The sequence below is a fragment of the Podarcis erhardii genome (genome assembly GCF_964252035.2).
Source record: "Podarcis erhardii genome assembly, chromosome: 1".
NCBI lineage: Eukaryota > Metazoa > Chordata > Lepidosauria > Squamata > Lacertidae > Podarcis > Podarcis erhardii.
In genome coordinates this window covers 130245308-130263101 of record NC_138497.1, presented here as the reverse complement: position 1 = coordinate 130263101, position 17794 = coordinate 130245308, and the positions used below count along the sequence as shown (strand labels likewise).

The following is a 17794-nucleotide window of genomic DNA, read 5'->3' as shown; positions in this document are numbered from 1 at the left end:
TGTGGAGATTATGGCTCTAAAATTCTACTGATATAGTATCAGCTTCGTTTAACTAGATACAGATTTATTTCGTTCCAGAGGTCCATTCTTAACCTGAAACTGTTAGCTAATGGGGCCTCCCGCTGCCGCTGCGCCACCGGAGCACTATTTCTGTTCTTATCCTGACACCAAGTTCTTAACCTGAAGCACTATTTCTGGGTTAGCGGAGTCTGTAACCTGAAGCGTATGTAACCTGAAGTGTATGTAACCCGAGGTACCACTGTACTCAGTACTGACAGCAAGAGAGGTACATGAGATTCCCCTTCACTTAATACCCAAAAGTATGGAAAGCAGATGTTTGTGTCACTTGCTCATCTTCTTATCATCACTTCCTTGCAAGTGTATGGAACAGCTGCAAAAAATGCACTGGTCTCTAGAGCTGAGCTAGCAAAATCTTCTGTACATTTGGCCTGATTCAGACATGCGGCCTCTACACTATTATTAGCTGTTTCACGAACAATTTTGCTTCTGCGGAATGTGCTGCCACAATTATTTAACTAGAAAACCTGGGTGTTTCTCAGCACAGTACACAGCAATGAAAGTGTCCCCTTGTGATGAAGGAGCCTAGAGAACACAGCCACCCAACTTTCAACAAAATTAGCGAAAAATTGGCTTGAATCCATACTTTAGCCCATGGGACAGAATTCAGTGTAGAGCTAAGGAGGCTGTTCTGCCAACACAAGCATTTCTGCTTGCCTGATCTCTCCTCTCCCCCCACTCCAAAAAAACACCTTCTGGGGTTCTTCCGACACCCCTCAGATGGCTTTGGGAGAAAGAGGGGGACCCCACTAGCAGAACGGGTTAGTTGAATCCAGCCCATGGTTTGCACAATTGGGAGGGTGCACATTCACCAAGTGGACCATAAAGAAGGCTGATCGCCAAAGAATGGATGCTTTTGAATTCTGGAGCTGGAGGAGACTCTTGACTGTCCCATGGACTGCAAGAAGATCAAACCTATCCATTCTTAAGGAAATCAGCCCTGAGTGCTCACTGGAAGGACAGATCCTGAAGCTGAGGCTCCAATACTTTGGCCACCTCATGAGAAGAGAAGACTCCCTGGAAAAGACCCTGATGTTGGGAAAGATGGAGGGCACAAGGAGAAGGGGACGACAGAGGACGAGATGGTTGGATAGTGTTCTCGAAGCTAGCAGCATGATTTTGACGAAACTGCGGGAGGCAGTGGAAGACAGAAGTGCCTGGCGTGCTCTGGTCCAGGGGGTTACGAAGAGTCGGACACGACTAAACGACTAAACAACAACAACAACAACATTCACCAAGATGCAGGCTCCTAAAATGGTAAGGAAGTTGGAGCTGAGGCTGAGTAGCATCACTGTATCATTTTTACTTCTTTAAAAAAAAATCATTATTATTATTATTATTATTCAGTTTATGTACCGCCCTTTATCAAAACATCCCAGGGTGGTGTGCAACATTAAATATCTTTTGATGAGCACCCCAGTAATTCAACCACACTCCAGCCACTGAGTTTTGAACAGGGCCTATTTCCTAGCAGGGAACGAAAACTGGTGGGTCATAAAGCATTTCTGTTATATTTTTTATTTGCATATGTCCAAGTCAAGACGTGCCAAGCAGCCAACCCTTGCAGCACTAGTCTTGGGACACATCTTTCTCCGCAGCCTAAAGCAGCAGTGTACACCTCATGGCTCAATTTTCCTTCCCACTCTGCAGACAGGTTCAAATTTCATGACCTCAGCCCCCCTCCCCAAGGTGGAGTGTGAGAGACAAATCCAACTGCCTTAGGATAACCAGCAGCCATCAAAGATCATTGAGCTAGGACCTTCGGCTATCAAACCATACAAAGAGAATTAAAAGATGGTCCAGATTTCCCCAACCTGTTGCCCTTCAGATATTTTGGAGTCCATCATCCTTCTGTCCCAGCCACTATGGCAAGGGATCATGGGAGTTGTAGTCCAAAACATCTGGGCCATGGGGGGTTCATGATCTAGAGAGCTCACCTCTTTGCTTGGCAAGGCAGAGTAGGATGGCATGTAACAACACGGAAGTGGACTAGCTTTTCCCATCTCCAAAATTAGATTATTGTTGCTCTTCTGCATTTAAGTGTACCTCAAGCACGTGAAATAAGTGAGAAACAACCATTCCTTACCCAACAATAGAAAAAAGCTGTTGTTGTTAGGATGCTGTAGAAAATAAGGACTCCGATAGCTGCTGCCATACTCATGAATTCTGGTCCTTGTTGACATTGAGATTCTGGAGTTTCTGGGGCTTGACAGAGGGGAGAAAAGCTTTAAAACGCATCTGCACAAACTATAAATGAAAAGCTATGTTACTGTTATTCCTAGATCACATTTGATTTCAAAAAAGGAAACTTCCCCAAAATGAGGAGATTGGTTAAAAAAGGAAGTTGATAAAGTCTAGAGGGTCAGATCACACCAAAATGCATGGGAGTTGTTTAAAAACACATTATTAGATACAGTCATACCTTGTAAGTTGAACAGAATTGGTTCCGGAAGACCGTTCAACTTCCGAAACATTTGACTTCCAAAGCGAGGCTTCTGATTGATCACAGAAGCCCGGTCAGATGTTCGGCTTCCAAAAGAACGTTCGAAAACCGGAATACTTACTTCCGGTTTTCAATCGTTTGGGAGCTGAAATGTTCGACTCCCAAGGCGTTTGGGCGCCAAGATACGACTGTACTGAAATGGAATGTACGCCACAGATCTAGAAGTGTACCATGAGGAACAAGATGACACCAGTGTGGTTGACAAGCAGGGTCCAAGACACTATCAGAGGCAAGACTTCATCTAAAAAAATGAAATCTTGTCCATATGAAGACAACAAAAAAAGAACACAAACTTTGGCACCCAAAAAAAAGTGCAAGTGAGGACAGCCGAAAAAGAATTTGAATAACACAAAGGCTGAATGGTTAAACTATGGAACTCACTCCTGCAGGAGTCAGTGACAGCTGTCAATCTAGATGTTTTGAAAGAGGGTTAGACAAATTAATGCAGTAAAGGTAAAAAAGGTAAAGGTAAAGGAAGCCCCGGATGGTTACATCCAGTCAAAGGCAACTATGGGGGTGCGGTGCTCATCTCGCTTTCAGGCCAAGGGAGCCAGCGTTTGTCCACAGACAGCTTTCCAGGTCATGTGGCCAGCAGGACTAAACCGCTTCTGTTGCAATGGGACACCATGATGGAAGACAGAGTGCATGGAAACGCCGTTTACCTTCCCACCGGAGTGGTACCTATTTATCTACTTGCACTTTGACATGCTTTCGAACTACTAGGTTGGCAGGAGCTGGGACAGAGCAATGGGAGCTCACCCCGTCACAGGGATTCGAACCGCCAACCTTCTGATCAACAAGCCCAAGAGTCTTAGTGGTTTAAACCACAGCTACTGCATACCAATTGTTGGAAAGCACAGGATGGCAGAGGGCTCTTGGACTCAGAGCTGTCTGTGGAGGCACAGGTCAACTCTGGGTCCAGGGTGGCTGTCAACCAACTCCATGCCTGCTAAACCCTACCTGCCTGTGCACGGCCTTGCCAGAGTGGTGCATGCTCTGGTTATCTCCTGCTTGGACTATTGCAATGCACTCTACGTGGGGCTACCTTTGCAGCTAACTCAGAAATGGCCATTAATCTAGAATGCAGCTGCTAGACTGGAAGCAGCCGCTTGGACCACATAATACCAGTCTACCTGTTCGTTCCTGAGCACAATTCAAATGGTTGGTGTTGACCTTTAAAGCCCTAAATGGCCTCGGCTCAGTATACCTGAAGGAGCGTCTCCACACCCATAGTTCAACCTGGACACTGAGATCCAGCGCCGAGGTCTTCTGGTGGTTCCCTCACTGTGAGAAGTGAAGTTACAGAGAAGAAGGAAGAGGACCTTCTTGGTAATGACGTCCACCCTGTGGAACGCTCTCCCATCAGATGTCATAGAGTGAAACAACTATATAACTTCTCATAGACATCTGAAGGCAGCCCTGTTTTGGGAAGCCTTAACGATTGATGTTTCCCTGTTCTTCCCCAGAAGGGCAAAGTATTAATTATTATTATTATTATTATTATTATTATTATTATTATTATTAGTGCTCAGGTCCTGCTTGCAGGTTTCGCACAGGCACCTGGCTCTTATTATGCTCTGATATACCCCATATTTGGGATGCGGGTGGCGCTGTGGGTTAAACCACAGAGCCTAGGACTTGCCGATCAGAAGGTCGGCAGTTCGAATCCCCATAACGGGGTGAGCTCCCGTTGCTCAGTCCCTGCTCCTGCCAACCTAGCAGTTCGAAAGCACGTCAAAGTGCAAATAGATAAATAGGTGCTGCTCCGGCGGGAAGGTAAACAGCATTTCCATGTGCTGTTCTGGTTTGCCAGAAGCAGCTTAGTCATGCTGGCCACATGACCCAGAAGCTTTACGCTGGCTTCCTCGGCCAGTAAAGCGAGATAAACGGCGCAACCCCAGAGTCGGTCGCAACTGGACTTTACTTTATTGCAGCAGCAGCAGCACTTGAGTGGGGGGCAGAGAGACAGCAGTAGGGAGGTGTGGTGTTTTTTTGGGGGGGAGGAAGGAAAACAGAATGGGGCTGCAGTCTGGACCAGAAGACTGGGGCTCCACAGCTGCCTTTTCTTCCGAAATAAAAGTAGCCCCTGCTGTTAAGGAAATTCGCTGTTTGTTGAGAAAGTGTTGGTTTGCATTTGGCAAAGGGGAGTAGACATTTCTAGATGCCCAGTTTAAATACTAGTAGCCCTAGCATGAGTGATTTGGGGCATATACAAGGACTTTCACATTTGTACCTTGCACGTGAACTAAAGTGCCAAGGCTTTCGTTGACTTCATACGGCGGTGGCTCAAAGACCTCAATTTTGCAGCTGTAAATGTCCGTTTGATTGGCATGTAGGCTCTGCAGGTTAAAGGTGACCTCCTTTTCTGTCTTGAAAGCAACTTGGCAGCTGATTTCCGGACTGTATTTGGTAATATTATGGGTGCTGTTCTTGTAAATGGAGCAGACTTCCACCCTTTCTATTCCTTTACGGAGCAAGGCTCTGAAGGCCTCTATTTTCTTTCCGTTAGATGTGTAGTTGCAGAATATCTTGGCACTTTCGCTCATTAGGCGCAGAGGTCTCTGTTGCACTAAAATATTCGCTTCTGAGGGTGGGGGAAAGAGAGAAACAAATGTTGTTAGGCAGTGGTGGCACCAGAAGGAAGGAAAATATTAAGGTGGGGGAAGAGCAGAGCAGGTTTTGTTTCGTATTATTAAACCTTTCCAAAGAGAAACATTGCTGCATTTCATAACAGTGCTTTGTTCCTAAATATATTTACTTGGAAGTAACTTATGTAGCTACCAGCCTTAATTAGGACATTAATATAAGATTGCATGAGAAGAAAAAAGAGAGCGAGATTTTTAGCGTGAGCTACTGCTAAAAGTGCAACTCTTCTTGAATGGGGAAGGAATATTGAAAACCTTTGTTAATAATAATAATAATAATAATAATAATAATAATAATAATAATAATAATAAATTTTATTTATATCCCGGCCTCCCCAGCCGAAGCCGGGCTCAGGGCGGCTAACAACAATCAAATAGTACAACATTCTAAAATCATTTCATTCTAAAATTAATTCAAATCAAATTGATGGCAACCATTAGGCTAAAATTTTGTGAAGATTGCCAAAGGAGGGAGTCAGGCTGTGCCCTGGCCAAAGGCCTGGTGGAACAGCTCTGTCTTGCAGGCCCTGCGGAAAGATGTCAAGTCCCGCAGGGCCCTAGTCTCTTGTGACAGAGCGTTCCACCAGATCGGAGCCACAGCCGAAAAAGCCCTGGCTCTGGTTGAGGCCAGCCTAACCTCTCTGTGGCCTGGGACCTTCAAGATGTTTTTATTTGAAGACCGTAAGTTCCTCCATGGGACATACCAGGAGAGGCGGTCCCGTAGATATGAAAAACAAAAAAACCTCAAGATTCAGGAAGTATTATAAGCTTGGCTAGGGGGATAACTTGTCCTAACTTCTCCTTAAGCAGTTTGCATAAGACTGCCCTAAGTTTTAGGGCCAGGCATGCTTAAGCAAAACAGGACAGAAAAACACTTTATTCAAAAGTTAGTGGCTCCAAATGTCATCAAAGATCTTCTGGATGAAGCTCATGGCCTGGGAATGTAGCTCAGGTCCTGGGAAACAAAGGAACTCCTCCTTGATCTCAGCAAAAAAAAAAATTCCCCGCTGTCAAATGCATGAGAATCAGGTTGCTTTCACAGCAGAGCCCTTTACTGCTGTGGCAGCATTGCTTTTTCCACACACAGCAGGAAGTTTAATTCAAACTGTGGTTTTTGTACATTTTGAATGTATAGCTATGTTATCTGACCATACCCAGGGTCGTGGCCAAGATTCGTCTATAAGGTCTACTCAGATGAGGTCATTCGGTGTTAATCTGCAGCCAACTCCTTGCCGTTTTTGCTTCGGTTATTGCTTCCTGTTCAGTGCTGCTGAAAGTTCAATGATTGATTCCCCCTTAATTAGTCCATTCCTATTCCCTGTAGGATCAGTGGGAGATTCGTTACTGATTTTATTTATTAATTAATTTATCTAAAATATTTTAGTGCAATCTAGAATTAGTTTGCAATAAAAAGGGGTGGGTGAAAAATTGCACTACAGGGAAATTTGCCCTTTGAAAGGGCAATTAAAAGGCCATTTTCAGTAGGGGTGTAAGGAGTCAGAGATGTTCATCCTGAACCTGTGTTCATTGCAATCAATGTTGTTTCTGTTCCACTGCCATTTGGCTTCTGCTAAAACCTGTATCACTTGTCCACTGGAGCCAAAATTAGCATAATTCTAATTATGTAATGAATTTCAATGTGTTTCAATGGAAAGGAAATGTCAATAACAATGCAGAAAATAATGCAATTATTTACATATTGTTTGTGGGCTAAAGAAACAACAATAGCGAATATTGCAAATATTCGCTTATATTCACTTCTGTCATTTCTATCTCTGACCTCGAATGAACACGCAAAACTTATGTCCATTTCCATTTCTGACATCTTTTTGATATCCTGGTTCTTCAGTACAGTGGGACCTCGGGTTAAGAACTTAATTCGTTCTGGAGGTCCGTTCTTAACCTGAAACTGTTCTTAACCTGAAGCACCACTTTAGCTAATGGGGCCTCCCGCTGCTGCTGCGCCGCTGCTGCGCGATTTCTGTTCTCATCCTGAAGCAAAGTTCTTAACCCAAGGTACTATTCCTGGGTTAGCGGAGTCTGTAACCTGAAGCGTATGTAACCTGAAGCGTATGTAACCTGAAGTACCACTGTAATGCTGTTGCAGCACTGCGCAGGAAACAATAAGAAGGCAAAAAGCTGTAAGAAGGAAGCTGCTAATGAAAGATACAGAAGCCCTGAAAAGCCTTAATAGCACTTTGCCAATCCACACACATTGTAGAGATGGCCACTATTCTTATTTATGTTGTAAATTTATTTTACCACAAATGAGGTCTGCACAAAGTTGGGACGACAATGCAGAAAATGCCAGATGGCAATTATCTGGCATCATCTTAAAAACTGGGTGAGCAAATAATGGCTCTTGAGCTAAAATGCCAGTGAATGGGGAAGCAACCTCAAGATCCAACATTATGGGATGTATCCAAGGCTAGTTATAATCAGAGTAGACCCAATGAAATTTACGGACATACCAACATAAGTTCATTAATTTCAGCAGATATATTCTGAGTAGAACTTAGTTGGCTACAACTCCATGTTGCATCAAGTCTTTAGATTTAATTTATTTCTTCTAGATCTTATAACATATAGGACTGTGATCTAAACGAAATATAAAGTACCATTTTCGCACCATTGCTTGTCTTCCCTCATCCGTCTGCAGCTATATTTAGAGTACAACTGTCAGAGGTTGAAATCTCCTAAATCTCTGTGTATTGTCTCTCATTGTCAAAAACTGTAATGCATCTACCACAGCCGAGAGGCCGAGTGAAAATAATAATAATAATAATAATAATAATAATAATAATAATAATAATTTATTACTTATACCCTGCCCATCTGGCTAGGTCTCCCCAGCCACTCTGGGTGGCTCCCAGCAGATTATTAAAAACACGATAAAACAACAAACATTAAAAACTTCCCTAAACAGAGCTGCCTTCAGATGTCTTCTAAAAGTCAGATACTTGTGTATTTCCTTGACATCTGATGGGAGGGCGTTCCACAAGGTGGGCGCCACTACCAAGAAGGCCCTCTGCCTGGTTCCCTGTAACCTCATTCTCGCAGTGAGGGAACCGCAAAAAGGCCCTCGGAGCTGGACCTTTAAGTTCATCTGTAACTTGCATCAGGGCAGCCTGTTGTAGGACCTGGAAGTCGAGGCTCATCTGTGAACCCCTTCAAAGCATTCTTGGACCATCTTATGTCCCTGAGCTAGAACAGCTGAAGGACAGGACCCAGCTTCATTCCGATACTCTTGACTTCAAGACAACAGCTCTCTGCAAAACAAAATAAAAAAATTCCTTCCAGTAGCACCTTAAAGACCAACTGAGTTAGTTCTAGGTATGAGCTTTCGTGTGCATGCACACTTCTTCAGATACACTGAAACAGAAGTCACCGGACCTTTCTATATAGTGAGAAGGTGGGGAGGGGTATTACTCAGAAGGGTGGTGGGAATGGGTGATTGGCAGATAGCTGCGATGAGCCTGTTGACGACTCTTAACGACTGCAATAGGTCTAACAGGAAAAAGCAAGGGGTGAGAAGGTGAAAAATGGCTTTGTCATGTATAATGAGATAAGAATCCAATGTCTTTATTCAAACCAGGTCTCTCCATAGTTTTAAGTTTGGTGATAAGTTGCAATTCAGCAGCTTCTCTTTCCAGCTGCTGAATTGCAACTTATCACCAAACTTAAAACTATGGAGAGACCTGGTTTGAATAAAGACATTGGATTCTTATCTCATTATACATGACAAAGCCATTTTTCACCTTCTCACCCCTTGCTTTTTCCTGTTAGACCTATTGCAGTCGTTAAGAGTCGTCAACAGGCTCATCGCAGCTATCTGCCAATCACCCATTCCCACCACCCTTCTGAGTAATACCCCTCCCCACCTTCTCACTATATAGAAAGGTCCGGTGACTTCTGTTTCAGTGTATCTGAAGAAGTGTGCATGCACACGAAAGCTCATACCTAGAACTAACTCAGTTGGTCTTTAAGGTGCTACTGGAAGGAATTTTTTTATTTTGTTTTGACCATGGCAGACCAACACGGCTACCTATCTGTAACCAGCTCTCTGCAAAGACAGGGTCCTTTCATAAGCTGTATGTTTATAGGCAGAAATCAAATCCATGCATGCATGCAGCCCTTGGAGATCTATTCCTAGGACCAGGACTGATAGGTGTTCCCTTTTCTGAAGGGGAAAAAATGCTGGATCATAAGTTGTTTATGCAGGTGTACCAACAACCACCCACCCACACACTACAGTGGTGCCTCGGGTTACATACGCTTCAGGTTACATACGCTTCAGGTTACATACGCTTCAGGTTACAGACTCCGCTAACCCAGAAATAGTACCTCAGGTTAAGAACTTTGCTTCAGGATGAGAACAGAAATTGTGCTCTAGTAGCACAGCGGCTGGACCATAAAGGCTGGACCATAAAGAAGGCTGATCGCTGAAGAATTGATGCTTTTGAATTCTGGTCTGGAGGAGACTCTTGAGAGTCCCATGGAATGCAAGAAAATCAAACCTATCCATTCTGAAGGAAATCAGGCCTGAGTGCTCACTGGAAGGACAGATCCTGAAGCTGAGGCTCCAATACTTTGGCCACCTCATGAGAAAATAAGACTCCTTGGAAAAGACCCTGATGTTGGGAAAGATGGAGGGCACAAGAAGAAGGGGACGACAGAGGACGAGATGGTTGGACAGTGTTCTCGAAGCTACCAGCATGAGTTTGACTAAACTGCGGGAGGCAGTGGAAGACAGAAGTGCCTGGCGTGCTCTGGTCCATGGGATCACGAAGAGTCGGACACGACTAAACGACTGAACAACAAGCGCGGCGGCAGCAGGAGGCCCCATTAGCTAAAGTGGTGCTTCAGGTTAAGAACAGTTTCAAATTAAGAACGGACCTCCAAATTAAGAACAGTTTCAAATTAAGAACATGCTACTCAAAATGACAATTGGGTGCTTGTGAGGAGTGTGTGTGTGTGTGTGTGTGGAGAAGAGAGCCTCACAAACAAATGATAAAAGTTTGCTGCTCTGGTGGGGGGCGGGCATTGACCTCTTCCCACAAACTGAGTGGAAGAAAATGCTGCAACAGCGGCTTGCGCATCATCTTCATGTCAGGTGCCTCTAGGCCAGCATCCTGTTTTCAATAATGGCCAGCATGTAGGTCCCAGGAAGCACTCCGCCAAGGCTCAGAGACCGTAGCATCCATCCAGATTTAAATAATAGCTTCCCTTGCTCCGTAAGAGGGAGCTGAAGAACGTTGGGTCGAGGAAGCAGGGATTGCCTCATTGCAAGAAGCACGAAGGCGGTTTTGCACCCTCTCATTAACAGGAGGAGAGGACTAAAGTGGTACCTCAAGTTACAGATGCTTCAGGTTACAGGCGCTTCAGGTTACAGACTCCGCTAACCCAGAAATAGTGCCTTGGGTTAAGAACTTTGCTTCAGGATGAGAACAGAAATTGTGTGGTGGTGATGCAGCAGTAGCGGGAGGCACCATTAGCTAAGAAGAGTTTGGATTTGATATCCTGCTTTATCACTACCCTAAGGAGTCTCAAAGCGGCTAACAATCTCCTTTCCCTTCCTCCCCCACAACAAACACTCTGTGAGGTGAGTGAAGCTGAGAGACTTCAGAGAAGTGTGACCAGGCCAAGGTCACCCAGCAGCTGCATGTGGAGGACTGGGGAATCGAACCCGGTTCACCAGATTACAAGTCCACTTCTCTTAACCACTACACCACACTGGCTCTCAGGTTAACCTGGTACATCAGGTTAAGAACAGTTTCAGGTTAAGAACGGACCTCCAGAACGAATTAAGTTCTTAACTCGAGGTACCACTGTGTTGCTAAACGGTTAATTTTCCCTTCTTAGGCAAGGTGTTGGAGAGTGCTCTTTGACCCAGCACTGGTCAAAGGTCCAGGTGGCTTTGGTTGTTATTTCAGGCTGGTTCACCAACTACTGCCCTCCCTGGACAGAAATCCTTGGCTGCAGTGCTCCATGCGCTGGTAACCTTGGGACTAGACTGCTGCAGTGCGCTTTACGTGGGGCTGCCCTTGGAAATGGTTTAGAGGTTAAAACTGATACAGAATTCAGTAGCTAGAATGCTAGCAGGCTCCACTGACCAAGTCTCAAAGATCTCCACTGGTTGCCGATACACTTCCAACCGCGACTCAGAGTACTTGGGCCTCAAATAACGGAAGGAGCAGCTCCTTCTATACAGCCTTGCTCAAGTATGAGGCATAATGTTTAACAGCGTGACCGAGCACCAAAATGCATCATTCGCTGTTTTGCCATAAGCAAAACGGTAAGGAGCCATGTCCGACTTGGTATTTAAAATTACTTTTAAGTGAAAGCAAGAGCCCTTTCGCCCATTTTTAATGGTTTGTTCTTTGTCTAAGAGTTCTTTGTCTGAGTTTTACTGCTTTAGTCAACTAGCTGCCCTTTGACTTTGAGCCTCTGCCTTCTCTGAGACTTAAAAAAAAAAATCAAACTTATAAACATAATACAGATTATATCTGTATGCAACAACAGCAGCTAGAGTTTTGATAGCCCAAAAGTGGAAGTAACAGGAGATTCCGACTAAGGGAATGGCAGATAAAGCTGGTCGAATATGCTGAAATGGCCAAATTGACACACAGAATTCGCAATCAGGAGGAGACGAAGTACCAAAAAGAATGGAGTAAATTTATGGTTTATATAAGTGAGAACTGTAGAAATTTGAAAACGTTGGCAAGATTAAATTAAATCTTATGTCACGGTGTAATTTTTAATCAATGAAACTGTGAATTATAGACTGGAATAAGAAAACTTGCGGAAGGGAAGGACGGAAGTCAACGGCTCTATGGAGCACAAAGTAGGATATATGTAATAAGACCTGATGTTTTTGTTGGTTGGTGTTGGTGTTCTTAAATCTCAATAAAAAGCATTTGAAAATAAAATGTGAGATCTTGTTGACCCCAAAAAAATCAAACTTAAGCTTTGCATGGAAGACATAAGATGGAGACCACACCTCTCTGCTTATTTCCATGATGGCTGCAATCCAACACACAGGTTGTTGTTGTTGTTACTACTACTACTATTAATTTATACCCCGCCCATCTGGCTAGGTTTCCCCAGCCACTCTGGGAGGTTCCCAACAGAATATTAAAAACACGATAAAACATCAAACACTAAAAACTTCCCTAAACAGGGCTGCCTTCAGATGTCTTCTAAAAGTCAGTTAGTTGTTTATTTCCTTGACATCTGATGGGAGGGCTTTCCACAGGGCGGGCGCCACTACCGAGAAGGCCCTCTGCCTAGTTCCCTGCAACCTCACTTCTCGCAGTGAGGGAACTGCCAGAAGGCCCTTGGAGCTGGACCTCAGTGTCTGGGCTGAACGATGCGGGTGGAGATGCTCCTTCAGGTCTACTGGGCCGAGGCCATTTAGGGCTTTAAAGGTCAGCAACAACACTTTGAATTGTGCTCCGAAATGTACTGGGAGCCAATGTAGGTCTTTCAAGACCAGTGTTATATGGTCTTGGCAGCCACTCCCAGTCAGACTATCTGATTTGCACTGCCTTCAACTGTTGCCCTGCTCACATGTTATCGACGCATATAAGGTACATGTAATTTGAGAGGTCATGGGCCGCACACAACAAGCTACATGCAACCCTAGCTCAGCCTCTGCTTGAAATTCATCTCAAGTAGGTGCCCCGGGTCATCTTCCCTATCAAATTTGCTCCCCGCAAGCTGCTTTTTGCCCGACTTGGGGAAAGCACATTGGTGTTATGTAGGTGTCTGAATGTTTTCTGCAAATAATGGTTTCAGGGAGGGTGGAATTTAGGTTGGAGAGACAGTGCAATGCTTCCACTGTAACATGGCTCTGATTATGAAGAGAACTTGATTTAAAAACAAACAAACACATTGTACTATTATTTAAGGGAAGCAAGAGTCAATGTGGAAGAAATTTTATATCTCAGGGTCAGATGCTTCAGGATTGACAATGCTTAATTAACTAATGGACTCTTTCTCCGCAAGGTGCAGTAATTGTAGCTTAGATGGCATTAGAAATATATCTAGGGATGGGATGATCAATGGTTATTGGACAGAATTGCTAATAGAACCATCTTGTTGAGAGGCAAGGTATCTCTGAGTAGCAGGTACTAGAGACAAACCACAGGGGATTAAGAACCTTCTAGAAGCTTCCGGATGAATCTGGTTGTTGAAATAGAGCAGAAAGAAGGAAAGGAGATCAGGGTCTATTGGTAGATCTCTCGGTGATTTACAGTCGATCGGCAAGGATTTCCAACTCCCAGTTGTTTGACAATATCAACAACAAAATGACCCTCCCTTTCAGACATCATAGACTGTTTATTTATTTTATATATTTATTAAATTCGTATCCTGTCCTATACCTATAGATCTCAGGGTGGTTGACAACATGAAATCACAATATTAAAAAACAAAAAACAGAAAATGCATAAATGAAAACAAAGACAAAGCAATGATCCCCGCTTCCACAAGAGATTTTTAAAAGGGCTTCGGTTGTCAAACAGCCAAAGGCCTGGTTAAAGAGGAATGTTTTCGCTTGACGCGTAAAGGTGTAAAGTGAAGGCCCCAGTCAAACCTCCCTGGGGTGAGCATTCCACAAATGGGAAATGAAGGAAGCTGAGAATAACCAGGACTGTGGTTGTTTTTGCGTACAAGGATTGTGAACTCCAGTTCTGATACTCCAAAGAAAATCTGGGGCTTAAACAAAAAGCCTCAGAACTCTATAATTCTCTTTTGCCACAGGCTCTGATGGGTGAATCCTGAGGTTCTAATGAAAGAATAGATTTTGCAAGCCTGAAGTCTCCCCACCTCTGACCTATGTGGCCTGACCCAGAATGCCAATTATGGTGCTGGAGGAGACTCTTGAGAGTCCCATGGACTGCAAGAAGATCATACCGATCCATTCTTAAGGAAATCAGCCCTGAGTGCTCACTGGAAGGACAGATCCTGAAGCTGAGGCTGCAATACTTTGGCCACCTCATGAGAAGAGAAGACACCCTGGAAAAGACCCTGATATTGGGAAAGATGGAGGGCACAAGGAGAAGGGGACGACAGAGGACAAGATGGTTGGACAGTGCTCTCGAAGCTGCCAGCTTGAGTTTGACCAAACTGCGGGAGGCAGTGGAAGACAGGAGTGCCTGGCGTGCTCTGGTCCAGGGGGTCACGAAGAGTCGGACACGACTAAACGACTAAACAACAACAGCAACAACATATTCTTAACAAAATGTAAGCGTTCTCATGTGTGCAATTTAATGGTGAGAGCCAGAGGTTTGTGCGAACTGAGTTATTTGACTTTATTTCTTAAATTTGTGTATCACCCTTCATCAGAAGATTTCGGGGCGCTTCACAGAATGAGGAAAGCTCAGCTTTGCATTTGGGAAACCTGAGGTGAAATAGCTTATTTACTCTGGAGATTGCATACAACCAGAATTATCTTTCTCCCCCGACCGCAATCAGTCCACCATTTCTATATTGACTAGTTTCTACATTTAAGATCCAAACCAGCCATTTTGAAATCACCTTGCACCATTGTAAAGCATCATCACTGATTCTACCTGCATCTCCACCCCCATCGTTCTGCCTGGACACTGAGGTCCAGCGCCAAGGGCGGTTCCCTCACTGTGAGAAGCAAAGCTACAGGGAACCAGGCAGAGGGCCTTCTCGGTGGTGGCGCCCGCCCTGTGGAATGCCCTCCCATCAGATGTCAAAGTGATAAACAACTACCTGACATTCAGAAGACATCTTAAGGCAGCCCTGTTCAGGGAAGTTTGTAATGTGTGATATTTTAGTGTATTTTTGGTCTCTGTGGAAGCCGCCCAGAGTGCCTGGGGAAACCCAGCCAGATGGGCGGGGTACAAATAAATTATTATTATTATTATTATTATTATTATTATTATTATTATTATTACAGCTATTTTAGAAATAAGGCTCTGTGGTTTGCAGAAGGACATCATGCAATAAGTACACTAATGCATTGGGACTTGATGTGGGGACCCAACACAAGCCGGTGAATTCGCTGCATCGCAATGACTTTGGTGTGGCCCACTGTGGTTATTAAATACTTACTTCATTATCTTTCATCATCATTACTTTATGAGACCATTTAAAGGCAGCTGCTGCTAATTTGCTCTCTGGTGGTGCGATCTGTTCATTTATAATATCTCAGTTCTCTTCTGCTTAGTTTAACAGAGAAAGCTGTGAATTATAAATCTGAACGAGGGATAAGAAGCTAAAGGACGTGCGCTCCCAAGAAATATGCAGGAGTGGGAAATATGCAAGGAACTCAAAAAGGTTCTACAGTGTCAAAAAGTTGTCCTAAATGTCAACAATCCTTTGCTCATTAACCATACTGAAAGAGGGTGCATTCACTTTCATTTTTGTGATTTCTGCCTGTAAGTATCGACATTCTTCTGCCCTTTGGAACAAAGCTTAGAAGTAGCAGTCACACCAGGGACTTCAGAAATTCGAGCTTTGATAAGCTAATGAAAACAGGTCTTTAACGAGTCTCAAGAACAGTGTAGCATTTAGAGCATCACAAAAGCAGCATTTAAGGGGTGATAACACGGGGGGGGGGAGCTAACTATGTAGGAACAATTCAAAATCTGAAAGATGTGCTGAAATCTTTTTTCAAAATCCTGAACGGGCTGTTTCTGATGCCTGGAATGTGTGCAAATATGATGCTAGTTTATGCTATATATCAGGGCTGTCCACAATACTAGCAATGATCTACCCATTGAATTGACTAGAGTTGTTGAGGGGTTTTTTTAGGGAAGCCAAAGTTAGATTGCGACTCTACGGGTAGAAGGGTGGAATTTCCACCGTAGAACAGCAAATTCAAGTTGTTCAAAATGGATTTGGTGATCTTGTGCAACAAACCAACTCAGAAATAAAAATTGAACTGTTTGCAGTAAGGAAAGTGACGGGGGAACTGCTGGAAAGTATGGGATAACAATTCCTTTATGAAGTGGTTTGTTGCCCACAAACAAATTAGAATGACTTATCAACAATTAATGGGTGCTGTATAATAATCCCACCATGCAAAGAAATTCACAACAAATGCTCACTAAACATGAAACAACCTTGCTGCTAATCGCTCACAAGGACTGTGACCAAACTATATATCTGTTAATTTTCAAAACACCGCAGACAGCAAACTTCCAATGGAAACAAAGATATCAATTAACCAAATACTGTTTTATGCAACCTTAATGATGGGCACACTATAGAAAATAAGTAACCAGAACGTATATTGTATGACACGTATCTAAGCAAATCTTCAAATGCACCCAATTTGAGGTCTTCATGCTATTCATTTGTGATATTTGTTGCACATGTATCCTATTCTTCCTCCAAGAATCCCAATGCAGCTTATTTCTTATCTGGGCAGTGTACAGAACAAAGATCTGCTTAGCTTCAGCAACTTTTTAAAAAGCATCATTTGCCACAGACCCTTCTCAAGAAATACAGACTGGTGATTAAAGCTAGCTCAGTTACTAATTTTTTGCCAATCTCCAGAAATGGCACCCTTTATTTCAATCCCGTATCATTTTTTGTGCAAGGCAGCCAAGTCCTAATCAAGCTTGTTCTGAATTAATTTGGTTTACACCCAAGTAAACTGGCATAGAATCCAGCCAATAACAGTGGAACAGTCTCCCTTCCTTGGAGGTTTTTAAGCAGAGGTTGGAAGGCCATCTGTCATGGATGCTTTAGCCGAGATTCCTGCATTGCAGGGGGTTGGACTAGATGACCCTCGGGGTCCCTTCCACCTCTATATGGGAGAGACAGAGAGAAAGGACTTACCTGTTAGGCTGTCAGGCTGAATTAGACTGAGTGCAGTAAGGATCCACAAGATCATGGTGCGAAAGGGTGGGCTGAAAATCCTGGCCCCGTAGAGACAGAGAGGACCGAGGAGGAAAAAAAGAAAATTGACTTTTCAGGTCAAAAGGCAGGCACCTCGCAGATTTCCATCTCCTCTTTTCCTCTGAGCGGCATACAGGAAGCAGAGTTACAAACAGGAAGCAGAGCTCTTTGATGACTTTACCATTTTGTCTCTGTTTATTCATCCTCTTTCTTTTCTACACCTCTTTTTCAGATCAAGTTGCTCAGTCATAGGTAAATGACAGCCTGTTCTGAATTTGGCAGGGAGGAAATGCCAGCCCCCGAAACGTACATGAGCATGATAGTTTGGAGCCCAGTTAGACTAGACAGTGGAATCTGAGGCAAATATTAATTTCGTTTCTCTTGAAAGACCACTGCAGCCCATCTATGGACCATAGTCCTGAAGCAAGCTGGGTCTCATCTGGTTTTTTCCACTTACTTGTCTCCCTAGGCAGTAGTAGTATCTGTATCCCTAGGAAAGGAAACCTGCTACCACCATAGCATATGGTTACCAGATTTTTTTTCAATGAATCCGGGGACCCTTTTTTTTTTTTTTTAAGCTGAGTAAACCAGAGAGCCTAGGACTTGCCGATCAGAAGGTCGGCGGTTCAAATCCCCGCGACGGGGTGAGCTCCCGTTGCTCGGTCCCTGCTCCTGCCAACCTAGCAGT

At 43.9% G+C, this 17794-nt stretch overlaps 1 protein-coding gene across 2 annotated transcripts in view; it reads right to left on the bottom strand.

Moving 5' to 3' along the window:
* The window catches only part of LOC309332440 (uncharacterized protein), a 145489-nt gene extending 128048 nt beyond the window's left edge, over positions 1-17441 (bottom strand). For both annotated transcript variants that reach the window (XR_014152079.1, XM_081845644.1), the window contains exons 1-3: positions 17047-17441; positions 4815-5165; positions 2165-2283 (exon numbers count right to left, since the gene is read on the bottom strand). Coding sequence is in view for 1 of the 2 variants with exons in the window: in XM_081845644.1 (XP_081701770.1) it covers positions 2165-2283; positions 4815-5165; positions 17047-17101 (525 nt within the window). In the remaining variant the exon portion in view is untranslated. The remainder of the gene's footprint in view (positions 1-2164; positions 2284-4814; positions 5166-17046) is intronic.
* Between the last annotated feature and the right edge of the window lie 353 nt (positions 17442-17794).